We start from the raw sequence: 13,963 nt of genomic DNA on the forward strand, positions 1-13,963 counted from the left end.
TCCCTAGTGAAATTGTGTTTTGTAATTTTACTGAGGCAGTGTGGCAGGAAAGAGACAAAGAGCACTGAAGTTAGGAAATTTGGATTCAAATCCTACCTCTGAAACATAGCATGTGAACTCTGACTACTTTTTTTTTAACCATGTGACATCTTGAGAATAAAGTTAAAGATGAGCTGCTACTGGTTATTTATTGAGGAGATTTCCACAGCAGTTCTTTACATAGATGAAATCATAGGTGTGGTCATTCCTATTTCTTTTAAAAAATGTATATAGTATGAACTTACTTGTCAGTTCCACATTAATTTGGATTCCAGTAATTGCGTATCTCTTTTTTAATCATTAAATTTATTTAATATTTTCTCCCAGTTACATTCAAAACATTTTTTTTTTTACATAAAAAAAAAAAAAACTTTTTTTGAGTTCTTGGTTCTCTCCCTTATCTCCATCCACAATTAAGAAACCACTATGTGAAATTACAGAAAAGATTGCTATAAATAAAAGTTGTAAAAAAAGACATAAATCTCCCAATCTAATGAAAATAGTAATCCTCAAGAAAATGAGAGAGAGAGAGAGAGAGAGAGAGAGAGAGAGAGAGAGAGAGAGAGAGAGAGAGAGAGAAAGAAATATACTTCAATTTGTATTCAATCAGTTCCTTCTCTGGGGTATGAATAGGATTTTTCATCATAAGTCCTTCAGAGTAGTTGTAGATGATTGTATAGAGTAAGTCATTTATAGTTGGTCAACCTAGAACATTGCTATTACTTTGTATATGGTATATTTAATTTTGTTCATGGAGGACTTTTCAGGTTTGTTTTTTCCTGAGAGCATCCTACCCATTATTTCCTAGAGAACAATAATATTCCTTCAGAGAAACTTGTCTCAAATTTTTTTTACAATTACTATTTCCTCTTCATTTATTCTCTCCTTTCACCCTGTCCCTTCCTCCAAAATGTTTTGCTGCTGACCACTCCTTCCTCCAAATAAGCCCTCTCTTTATCACCCTCCTCCTAATATCCCATTTCCTCTTATTTTCCTTCATGGTAGGACAGATTTCTAAACCCCTACTGAATATGTGTGTTATTTCCTATTTGACCTAATTCTGATAAGAGTAAGGTTTACTCACGCTCTCCTCTCTTTTTTCCTCTACTTTAAAAGCTTTTTCTTGCCTCTTTTTTTATGGCAGATAATTTGCATCATTCTTCTTTTCCTGGTACATTCCTCTCTCACCCCTTACTTTCATCATTAAAAAAAAAGACATTACCCCTTCATATTCAACTCATAACCATGCCTTCTGTCTATATATACTCCTCTCCTAACTGCCATAGTAATGAGAATGCTCTTAATTAGATATTTCTAATGATTCATAGGATGACTAAGTATAGGTTTATTTCTGAATTATCAATAAGGATTGTTAAATTACTAATAGAAGACAATAGAGATTGACAATATTATTTAAAAGAATAAATTACTTCAAATCAGGCCAGAAATACTAGTTACTTCCAACTATACTGTAATTTATAATTCTCATTTATCTATTCACTAAAGCAGGTCCAATGCTTTTGATTTCATCCTGGCATGTTATTAGCATTAATCCAAAAACATTAAAATTTTTTAGATAGTCCCCAAATGTATTTTATCATTCAAAATGACTTTTCAGTCATTCAAACCAGAGAGTTTCAACAGCATTCAACAGCAGTTCAGGTGAAGACAAGACTAAATGGTTTTTAATGGATTGCAAGCAAGTATGAACTAAAGTATAATGAAGAGACACCACTCTAGTACATGAATGTTACAGATTGTTATTAAGCTATAAGAAATGATGAATAGGAAGAATATTTACATGAACTGATGCAAAGTGAATTAAGCAGATCCAAAAAAAAAAAAAAAAATCAATGCACATAATGACTACTACAACAAAGTAAAAACAAAGAACTACTATTATCACAGAACAAATGAAAATGAATGTTGAAAATCACATAGAAAAAGCTTAGTCCCAAAGATGAAGTATGAAAAGTTACTCCCCACTCCCTCAGTTGGGAGACTGCAAATCAATAATGACCGAAGTCCACAACTGAAAAGGAGGAAGTAGTATTTTTAATCATTTCAAACTCCATGGGTTTAGAATACTGAATATAATGATGAGATTTTATTTCCTAATGAAATAAGTGACTTGGTTGAATTTTTTTCTTCTTTATTATTTTTTAAAAATTCTTTTTCATATGGCTCCCAGGGAAGAGATAAAGAGGAAAATCTAGGCAATGTAAATGTGTGTGTGTAATGTACTTAAGAAGAGTGTAACTGGAAAAAATGTGAAATAAAAAAAGTAAAAACAAAACAAAAACACCTTTCCAGGTTTCTATAGCAAATTCTTTTCTTCATCACATGCAATACAATTACAAACACTGGAGTATTTGATCTCCAACACTCATTACATGTTGCATGGAAAATTAGAAATGACTCTAAGAATATATAGATGGAAAAATCAACTAAACTAAAGCCAATAGATATAGGGGAAATTGATAGGAAGTTACTAGTTTCCAGCCTTCTGAAGGATTAATTTTCATGATAAATGGAAGACAAAGAGAGATCAAATAATTATGGAAATTCAAAGACATTATTACAACTAAAAAAAAAAAAAGTGGTCCAGAAAATACTATTAACTAATGATCCCCACACTTATTTTCTCAATTAACTCATTTACTAAAGGGATCCTGGATGAATATATGAAATTTAAAAAATTGAACTCTCAAACCAAACCTCTAAATGAGATGACATAATCAAAGTCCCTCACACCTGACTGAGGGGAACACAAAAATAAGTTCCCATTATGCTTATTGTTTAAGATTAAAAAAAAAATTAAAAAAGATTTAACTTGGTTGTACAAATGTGACTTTCCATATTATCCATTTCAACAAAATTATTCAAAGCACATGTTAAGATTAGACAGGATTCCTTGAAAGACCCAAAAAAGGAGACAGATTTTATTATTATTTTAACATTTACTTTAAATTTTTATTTAATTTAAAGATGAATTACTTTATTAATGCCAAAGGGAAATAGAACATGCATTTATTAAATACCTGCTGTGTGCCAACTGCAGAGCCAGCATGCTATTCCCTATATCACCTAGTAAGATATAGACACATACACTTGCCAAAGATTTTTCCCATTGGCCATGGAAAATATCTATACTGAGTCCAAAGTGAAGAAGGGTTCCCAATAGAGAATAAGGTTCCTTAGCTATTCTAATTTGCAAATGCCATGTTGCTAACTGCATCAGATTGTGGAACACTGCTGTATATTTCCTACTGTCCAGTTGATAAATGTCATCAGATGGAAAGCTCATAGCCCTGATTCACTAATTTTTAACTCTTGAAAAGACACTGCAAATCAATAATGACCTAAGTCCACAACTAAACAGGATGAAGAAATTGGTTTAGATTTCATTTGTGAAAAAGTTACAGTATTTTTAATCACCCCAAGCTTCTCCCTATAGTAACAACTTCTCTTTAACAATATTCTTTTGAAGATGCTAAATGTCTATGAACTGTCAGACAGCAAAGTTTTTAGAGTCAAAATTATAGGTCACTTAAGGGAAAAAGCCTGCCCTAGTTATAAGTGGGTTGCAGTCTATCACTACTAAGGAACTGCTTACAAGGAGCAGATAGCATCAGAGATATACAACCCGAAAAGGATGTGGGCCAGTCATGTTGCAAGAACAGGAGAGATGGCTGGGTCGGTGGTTACACCCTCATAATTTTGAACTTAAGTCAGGGTCTTAAGCTCACATGGGGTTCTTCCTTCAGTGGATTTATGGAAAAACACAGAATCTTATAGGTTGGTGGATTGATGGATCTGTCAGTGAGTTCTATCTTAATCACTCTCAAAAATCTAGAGCCAAAGTTTATCACAGTCCTACCCTAGAGGCAAACCCATCTTATTGGTCACATATAATCCTTGCTCCTGTCCCTGGGGGAACAAAGAATGGATTTTGCCTATGTCTGAAGTCTAACCACATTTTATTTTTTATATATTCATTCTTTGATGTGAAAATAACCAGAAAGATTTTTATAGGTATAAAAGTAGATTACAAACTACTGTGAAAAACAAAATGCTTTTGAAATGTTAATAGCTACTCACTTTCCCAAAGTCTAGTAAAAAAAATGCCTATCCTCATTGTTCAAATGTCCATTTAAAGTAAAAGCAATGCATGAAATTATATTTTGATTACTAGCATTTCAGCATTTTACTGGGTATTAGCAGTACAAAAAATTCTGCACATTTGAGGAAGATGCTTTGCTCTCTGCAGTAAGACCCTTAAAAGTATTTTCCAAAGGAAATGATGTGATCCTTAATGAATAAAACAAGTGTCCTTTCAATAATACAAAACACACTCCATGAAAGAAGGGAAAAGTACAATGAAGCATGCTACCTTCTATTTGACAGAGAGGTGATGGATTCAGGCTGCACAATGAGACAACTATTTTTTAGACATGGCCAATGTAGATAATTTATTTTGCTTGACTGGTTATAAGGAGTTTTTTTTTCCCCTTTTCCAATGAGAGGGAGATGTTAGGTTGAAGGGAGAGAAAACAGATTTCAGTTAACTGGGGAAAAATAATTTTTAAAAATATGAATGTATCACTCTTTGGGACATCTATTTTTCATTACTACTTTCCTGACTTTTTTCTATGACTGGGGTCCACAGGAAGGGGATAAGGATAATAAGGGATCCAAGACAACATACACAGCTATAAAAGAGACATGTCTAGATGGTGTGTAATCTAAAACAAGGCATACTTAGGACTCGATGACTTCTAAAGTTGTTTTTGTGTGTCACTCTCTTACTTAAACCTAGAGAACTGAAATGTCTCTTCCTAGGATATACACCTAGCAAGGAGCAGTCAGAACTCAAATTCAGGGCCTCTAATTCAAATGCCTTTCCCATCATTTGGTTTCTACCACATCACATAGCCTGAACTGAAGTTTAGCTCTCTTTCTCTTATTATGGAGACACCATATAAACCTGTTTTCTAAAGGTGTCACATATAATTTGCCTTTTTTTTTTTTTTTTTGCTTTGGGATCATGCAGACATGCGTACTTTTTATTAATCCAAGTCTCACCTTTATTGTCGTAAATTTCTGGAGGCAAATCATAAGGCACAGGAAAAGAGGTCGCTGGCTCTTGCTTTTCTGAAAAGACTTTCCTCTTGATTTTGAAGGTATCCATTCCCTGAAGAAATACAGGGTGAAATTACTAAGGCATCCAAGATTCTAGGAAAAAGAGATGCTTTATGGAACAAATGTACCTCTTATGAAATTTACAATCCGATCCAAGTTGGTTCAGCGAAGTTAAAAAGCCCTAAGAAGCCAAATATTTTCCCTTTCATTGCCACCCAAATCATCTTTTCTATTCTTTTATCTAAAACATTACCAAAGAAGAAGAGAGTTTCGAGCAAGAAGAGAAATCTAAAAGCAGATAATACCCGTACAAATTTCATAGAGAGAAAATGGAATCAATTTTAGGAAAAACAGCCCATTTTCACCATAATCCCACATAAAGTTTGTAGGGAGCTCATATAATTCTCTGTGAAAAACACCTTTCAGTACATTACTACCAATTTTCCAGACAGGTATGCTGTCACACTAATAGGCTACTTGTGGAAGAATAAGGTGTAGGATGTGACTGCAAAAGTCTCAGCAGAGGCAGCAAGAGCCTGGGTGTGGAAGTCTAGGGATGACAATAGGAAACAGAGACAAGAGAATAGAAACAAGATATTTTGTCAAGTAAGGGGCCAAAGAGTGACCCACTTCCTGCATTCAGCAGAGATGAGCTCTGTGATATAAATTCTTAAGATTCTGAGTTGGAAGAGGCTCCAAATTATCTAGCTGAACATCTGAGGTTGAGGAAACAGAAATTGAGAGAGGTATTACAAACTACGAGGGCCCAACAGGTAGATCAAAGAGGTCCCCCCCCCCAATTTTCCTAGATAAATTCAGGGGGTTGTTGAGAATGAGGGGAAGGTTAAAGATGACATTGAGATTTTTGAGACAGGACGATGAGGAGGAATAACGCAGTAGAGTGGGTTACAAGGCTTTTTGCAACTCATTTGACTTTATTTTAGAGGGGACTGAAGAGGAAACTGGATAGTGTCCTAGGGTTGCAGGGAAAAGCATGAAAATGGGGTCAAAACTAGACCAGATTTTGAAGTTGTTTGTTTACTCTTTTGAGAAAGGAGAAGCTTAGACATGTAGCTGGAAAACAGGTGGTCAGAACACAAATTAGATTTGTGATGGCATTTGTTTATTTTCCAAGAGAATCCTGAATGACACAGCATGGTCATTTTGTAGCATCATATTATAAACTGAAAATTTGGGTTTGAAAGCAATAGGAAGAAGTCCTGAGTTCAAATCCCACCTCTGACACTAGCTGTGTGATCCTGGGAAGGTTGCTTAATGCTGTTTGCTTTGTTTTCCTTAACTGTAAAATATTGTAATAATAGCAGCCACACTCTCAAGGCTGTGGTGAGGATCATACGAGAAAACCATTGTAAAATGCTTTTTAGCACAATGCTAACACAAAGTAAGCAAGATGGTTGCTTTTAATAAACAACTGATAGTCTCAAAAATACCTTCTAGCTCTAACTTCATGATCCGATGTTGCTGTCTTGCATTTGTATCCATGCAGAGGTGCACAATGAGTGACCAGATTATCTTGAAAGTGCTTTTCTTAACAAGCATACCTTTAAACTCTTAGTATTTCCACATCTACATAAAAGTTCTTTGAGTTCTTGTACCAATTATGATGTTAAACTGTTCTTTAACATTCTTTTTTAAAAAAAATTTCAGTTGCAAAGTTTCTCCCTCCTGCTTCAATCTGTCTTCCACTTATTGAGAAGGAAAGTGATAGGATACTCAGTAAGGTGTGAAATCATTCAAAATATATGCCATATTGGACATGCTGGGGGAAAAGAAAAGTTTCCATCTACCTTGAGTTCATTAGTTCTCTCTCTGGAAGTGGATAATATTTTTCTTCAGAAGTATTTTTGGAAGTGTCTTGGACCATTGTATTCATCAGAGTAGCTAAGTCTTTCATAGCTAATAACTGATACTGTTCCTTCGCTCTAAAGCACAACCTCTGACATGCAGCACAGACACATTCTGGCTATCAGGGACATAATTTCATTTTATTGAGGCCCAGAATGATTAAATGACTTGCTCAAAGTTAAAACAGTAGACTTAGGATGAATTTCAACGATTTTATAGAGTTAGTTAGACATGATTTAATTCAACTCCCCTTATTTTATTTTAAAAACAAGAAAGGAAGGATACAAATGCACATACTAGGGTATGCTCAGTGGTGAAGTGGGATAAAGTGCTGAACTGGAATTCAGGAAGAGCCAAGTTCAATTGGTTTCCAATGCTTACTAATCATGTGATCCTGGGCTAGTCATTTAATTCTGTTTACCTAAGTCATCCCATCCACAAAATGGAGATGATAATCGAATTGCTATAAAGGTCAAAGGAGATAATTATAGAGCAGTTAAAGCAGTGCCTGGCATACACTAAGTACTAAATGAGAGTTTAGAAAAGAAACTCCTCCTGTCTCGGTTTCTTCATTTGTAAAATAGGCATGATTAACAGCCCCTATCTACCAGGGTTGTTTTGAGGACCAAATGACATAACTGTAAAGTGCTTAGCACAATACTGGACACACAGTAAATACATATGAATGTTGGTCACTGTCGTCATCTTTATCATCTTCTTCATTGTTGTCATCCTCTTCTTTATACTTGCTATCATGATCTCATGAAGATGATACTTGCTATCATCTTCATCAGTCATCTTCATTTTCATCATACTGTCATCTTCATCATCTTCATTGTTATCTTCATTATTGCCATCGTCATCTTCATCACTGTCATCATCGTCATCTTCTGCTGCTGCTCCATCATCTTCTGCATCTTCATCCTCATCATCTTCTTTTTCTTTATCATCATCCTCATTATCAATTATGCCAGGCACTGTGCTTATCAAATATCTTGTTTGACCCTTAAAACCACTCTAGGAGGTAGATGTTATCATCCTCAATTTTACAGTTGAAGAAACTGAGACAGGCTAGAAATTAAGTGAACTCACCTATGGTTACATTTGAACTTGGGTTTTCCTTTCTCCAGGCCTGGTGCTCTCCACTCTGCTACCTGGTAGGCCCACAGAGCTTAAGCAACTTGTCTGAGTTAGTAAAAAAGTTAGTTTTAAAAAAATAATTAGTAAAAAAGATGGGACTCAAATTCAAGTGTTCTAATTTAGTATTTATCCTAATATCAAAGCTGAAAAAAACCAAGCCCGATGTTCTATCTCTTGTGAGACACAAAACAGGTAGGTCCCATCAAAGGATGTGAAATAAGTTATGGGAGAATTAGGTCAGTGTGAGAAAATTGTGCAAGGCAGTAAAACTTGAGAAACATTAGAGAAGAGAATTAGATTGTAGACTAATGGCCATCATAGTTACTGTTAAACACTTTATGGGCATTCAGAAAGAAGCTATCTTCTTTCTGCCTTTTAGTCACCTTTAGTCTTGTAGTTTCCTAAGCTCACTCTGATTCACTTAGCACTAAGATCTGTCTTCCTACACATCCCACCAGGTATTTCTGCTTTATTGTGTCTATCTGGCTTTCTATTCAAAGGAGATTCTGACCCAATTCTGAAAGAGCTATTGAGCATTTTTGTCCTTGGAATTCCATTTTTGTTCCAAATTCTACAAATTATCAAAAAGGGTCTTAGTTCTCCTTCATTATGTTTGTAGAATAATTTCAGACCTTCAGCTAACTATTCTTATTTGTCATCTGGATATTTCTTAAACCAAAGGGGATGTTTCTAAGACAGAAAAGACAATACAATGTATAAAACACCAGGTGAGAGGGAAGATACATTTCACAGCTCAGAAACTGCCAGCTTTTCCATATTTTCTTTGAGAGATATTTGCATCAATCTTGCACCTTTTTGAGATCCATAGCAAAGTTCCAACATATGGAGCAAACAGCATGAATCACAAATTACATTTCACTTGTGATTACTGGGGACGGAGATAGGGGAAAGAAATGGACATTTCTATTACAACTGGATATTCTAAATAGAAAGCTATACAGATTAAGGTTTTCCTCCTTGAAATAATGCTCAAAGACATTATTGAATCCTCCAAGAATAATGTTCAAAAATGCAGCAGCTAACAAAGAATTGAGATAATAATAATCATCAGCATGCCCAATCATAATAAAAGTTCCCATTTATATGGTGCATTATGGTTTCTAAAACACATTTTCACATCTCATCTTCCCTTACTTCAATCCAACCTCCTTCCAAACTTCCCTATTACTCTCAAAAATAATATTTTCCACATGCCCCACATCTCCAAGCTGTTAGCCAGTCTAACTATTTCTGCCTTACCAACATCTCTTGCACATCTCCTTCTTTCTACAGCCACAGCCACTGCCCTAGTAGAGGCCTTCATTATTACATCTGTGGATTACTAGTTTTCTGGTTGGTGTCTCTCTAGATTTTCCCCATTCATTTGTCAATGTGATCTTCCTATGAATTGCAGAACCATCATGTTCTGAAATTTTCCAATTTCATATGACTTTTGTCACCCCATTTATGGATTTCTTGGCAAAGATACTGGAGTGATTTGTCATTTCCCCCATCTTGCTCTCTGAAGCAAACAGGGTTAAGTGACTTGTCCAAGATCACACAGCTAATAAGTGCCTGAGGCTGAATTTGAATTCAGGCCTTCCTGATTCCAGGCCTAGTGCTCTATTCACTGTATCACCTAGCTGCCTTGTTATTGCACTTGCATAATTTCAAATTGCTTGTCAAAAAGGTAATATAATTTCAAAGCTCCACCCACAACATATTAGTGTGTCTTTCCATAATTCCTCCAACATTGACTTTTACCAATTTTTGACTTCTTTGCTAATTTGCAGGTTATATGAGATGAAACCTCTGGTTATTCTGAATTATATTTCTCTTATCAGTGATTTGGAGCATTTTTTCCACATAGTTTCAAATATTTTGCAGTTCTTTTGAGGAGTGTTTGTTCATATCCCTTGACCATGTATCTATTAGGAAATAGTTACTAGACACACACACACACACACACACACACACACACACACACACACACACACACACAACGTATATATATATGAATGCATAGATGGATGGATGGATAGAAATATACTGAATGTCTTCTTCAGTCATTTCAGTTCCAGCCAACTCTTCCGGACCTCACTTGGGATTTTCTTGGAAGATAATGGAGTGGTTTGTCATTTCCTTCTCCAGTTCATTTTACAGATGAGAAACTGAGGGCAAAGTGACTTCCCCAGAGGAAACTTCCTGATTCTAAGCTCTATCCACTGCATCAATAGGGACTAGTTTTAAATCACTATCTTATGCTTCCCTAAAACTCCAAGTTATTTACTATTTAACCAAAAAATAATAATACTGAGAAAAGAATATTGGATTTTGAGTAAAAGACACAGGTTCAAGTTATAGCTCAATTACTTATTACTTATATGACTAAGCTACTCTTTCTGGCCCCTTGACTTCTTTATCTATAAAATCAGGACTTTGAGTAATATGGTCTCTAGGATCTCTTTCAACTCTCTATTAACTAATTACAAGGGAAGAATTACCTAAAGGTGTTCTATCTAATTGATGAGTCAATCAGCATTTATTAAGCTCCTATTACATGCAGAGAATTATGTGATAGGAGATGGGGATATAAAGACAAAAGTGACAGTCCCTAAAACTCAATGAATTTACAATTAGCCAAGGAAAACACCTACATAGTACATATGAAATAGTATCCCCCACCCACCCCCGGACACAGAGTGACTTGGAAGTAAGGAAAGGAATAGTGAAGGAGATTGAATTTATCCATGAAGGAAAAAGATTATTTTTCCTTTTCCTTTTTTTTTTTTTTTAAATTTTTTTTTTGCTGAGGCAACTGGGGTTAAGTGACTTGCCCAGGGTCACACAGCTAGGAAGTGTTAAGTGTCTGAGGCCAGATTTGAACTCAGGTCCTCCTGACTTCAGGGCTGGTGCTCTATCCACTGCGCCACCCTGAAAAAAAGGGAGGCTGAGAGAGAGGGAGAGGAGAGAGATAGGGGTGAGGAAAGAGAGGGGGAGAGAAAGAGAGGGAGAAGGAGAGGGAGGAAGGGAAAGAGAGAGAGGGAGGAGAGAGAGAGAGAGAGAGAGAGAGAGAGAGAGAGAGAGAGAGAGAGAGAGAGAGAGAGGGGATATATAATCAAGCTGGAAAGGTAGCCCATACCAAATGCCAAAAGGAAGACTTTATAATTTGACCTAGAGAGAATAGGGAAGTAGGTCAGACCTGTAATTTTGGAAAATCACTCTGGCAGCTATGTGGAGAATAGGCAGGAATAACCAAGACACCAGGGAGGTGATATCAGGACATGCAAGTGAACTGGATTTAAGTGAGGGAGGGATGTGCAAGGTCCCCTGCCTCATTTTCTCCTCTGGAGACATCTGAGCTCTGTGGTCAGACATAGATCAGGATGATTGGAGATAGCCCTGGATGCAGTGAGAAATCCTGGCCTTTTAAAAGTCTTTAACAGGTCTCAGTTTGACCAAGGACTGGTGATTAAGGTTAGGTCATAATTGAAACAAAGAATGGACTCTTTTACCCAGTCAAAAAAAATCCAATCTGGGAGGGGAAGATTCTCAGCATTTCTGGTAAAAACAATCCACTCCCAGTCAATCTGAAACAGAAATGGGAAATAACTGTCTCTGAATTAGCATTTGTAGTGTGAGAAAAGAGAAGGAGATAGATGGGAGATATGCTGGGGGAAGTAAAATTGATGAGATTGGGCAATTTGTTTAGACATGGAGGATGAACAAGGGTAAAGAATGATTGATGACACTGAGGTTGCAAACTTGGCTGTTAGGAGGATGGTAGTGCTTCAAAAAACAGGGAAGTTAGGAAGAGGATTTGGGAGGAGAGATAATGACATCTCTTTTGGACATGTTGAGTCCAGAACAGTGCTTTTCCCAATAGGGAGGATGCTGCTAGTTCCAAGTCCCCACCATGATGCTGATAAGAAAGCAGGCTGATGCAATCCTTGAGGATAACAAGTAAAGGCAGAAACTTACTTGTACTCTCATTAAATATCAATTTGTTATTAGATCCTGTTGAGTCCACCTTTATCTCTGGTATTTTGCCTCCTTTTCCCTTGTGATCCTGCAGCTATCTTGGTAAAATGCCTATACTATTCCTTCATTTTTCTAAGCTGTAATATAGGCATTATTTACCTCAAACTATTGCTATGAAAGTCAAATGAAATAGCAAATAAAAAGTACCCTCTGAACACCAATGTCTCCAATCAGTACTAATTATTATTACTAATAGCACTAAATGCTAATATTACCTATTAATAATACAAAAATAGAAAATAGATTTTTGACATTAGCTATGGTTGCTGAGAGCTAAATGTTTAGGAAAAGGCAATGAACAAGAAGCTACTTTTATATCCAAGTCTCACTTCATTCATTTGTAAAAACAAAGGGGGTTACATTAGGTAATTCTTTAGGTCCCTGTAGGCCTGACTTTATATAATTCCAGGGCATCTATCTGGCCAGGCAAAGATTTGTTATTTTTGTTGTTTTTTTCTCTTTCACTATCTTCTGATATTTTCTCAAATTCCCCTCTCATATTCTTCATTCTCTCTCCCAGTATTTTCATTCTCTCTCTCCCTTATTATCTTCTCCCTTCTCCATCCACATCCCATCCCTGAAGTATAGTTTTTGAAACAAACCATATATATAGTATACACACATGTACACATATTATCTATTTTATACTAAACTGTAATACTATATATATTATCTCTCTTATAGTGCTGTTATGAAGATTAAATGTAATAATTTCAATATAATAAAAATATCAATGTGAATTATTATTAACTTAAAATTCACTTATTCCACTCATTTAAAAGTAGTAGAAAAATGAGCAATTCAGTATATGATTACTTTGGAAATTCTAGCCTTCCCAATCAACTACAAGAGATATGTTTCGGGGATTTCCCTCCCAATCCAGGTGTCCATATGTCATTCCTGTCTCTTGGAATGAACTGAAAAATACCTCATTACCCTATGGAACATCACATATAGCCCTGAGCCCTCTGGGTACAGACATTTATTCTCGTGATTAAGGAGATTTTTTTTTTTTAATTTCTGAGTTTCCTTCGAGGTGAAATGCCCAACAATGTTAGAGATTGGAAATATTTTGGATGCAAAAGGTCACTGTAAGCAAAATTTACAGCAAAAGTATGTGTTCTGGAACACCTCGTGATCAGAGCAACTTACTAGCGTGAAGAACAAAAGCTGTAACACTGGTTGCTGATAACTCAGAAATGTGGGTGTTATGGACATGCAGTGCTCAAAGGTATGCTACATTTAAGATACAAAATCAAAAATATAGATTTTCCTTTTTAAAAATTTTCTCTTTCTCTTCTATTACTAGTAAAGTAATAGCAGCAAAGATTACTTAGTTGATTGGGAATGTGGGTTTAGCATATTAATTAAATGAATCTATTCATGGCTGTGAATTAAAGAACATGTTTTTAATTCCTGCTATTATAAAGGCTGGAATTGGTGGGTTCCCTGGGCTCAAGAGCTCGAGCTACAGTGGGTATCCAGACTCCGCATTAAATTCAACATTAATATGGTGAGCTCCCTGGAGTGGCAGTTCACCAGGTGGCCTATGGAGACATAAACCAGTCCAAGTTGGAAACAATAATGTCACTTCTGTAATAATCAGCATTCAGCTAGAGACTATTCCTCTAGCTCAAGAAAGATGGGGAGATTTAGACTCAAAAATAAGTAAAACAGAAATCCTATGATGAAAAGCCAAGTTGTTATCGAGGGTAGTGCTCAGCATTTTCAGTTG

At 35.8% G+C, this 13,963-nt stretch overlaps 1 protein-coding gene across 7 annotated transcripts in view; it reads right to left on the reverse strand.

Annotated features, from left to right (window-relative positions):
* Positions 1-13,963, reverse strand: part of TDP1 (tyrosyl-DNA phosphodiesterase 1) — a 145,442-nt gene that overhangs the window by 11,888 nt on the left and 119,591 nt on the right. For all 7 annotated transcript variants that reach the window (XM_074289744.1, XM_074289746.1, XM_074289751.1 and 4 more), the window contains one exon: positions 5,125-5,233. In XM_074289744.1, coding sequence (XP_074145845.1) covers positions 5,125-5,233 — 109 coding nt within the window. The remainder of the gene's footprint in view (positions 1-5,124; positions 5,234-13,963) is intronic.

The sequence above is a fragment of the Sminthopsis crassicaudata genome, chromosome 2, assembly GCF_048593235.1.
Source record: "Sminthopsis crassicaudata isolate SCR6 chromosome 2, ASM4859323v1, whole genome shotgun sequence".
In the NCBI taxonomy this organism is placed as follows: domain Eukaryota; kingdom Metazoa; phylum Chordata; class Mammalia; order Dasyuromorphia; family Dasyuridae; genus Sminthopsis; species Sminthopsis crassicaudata.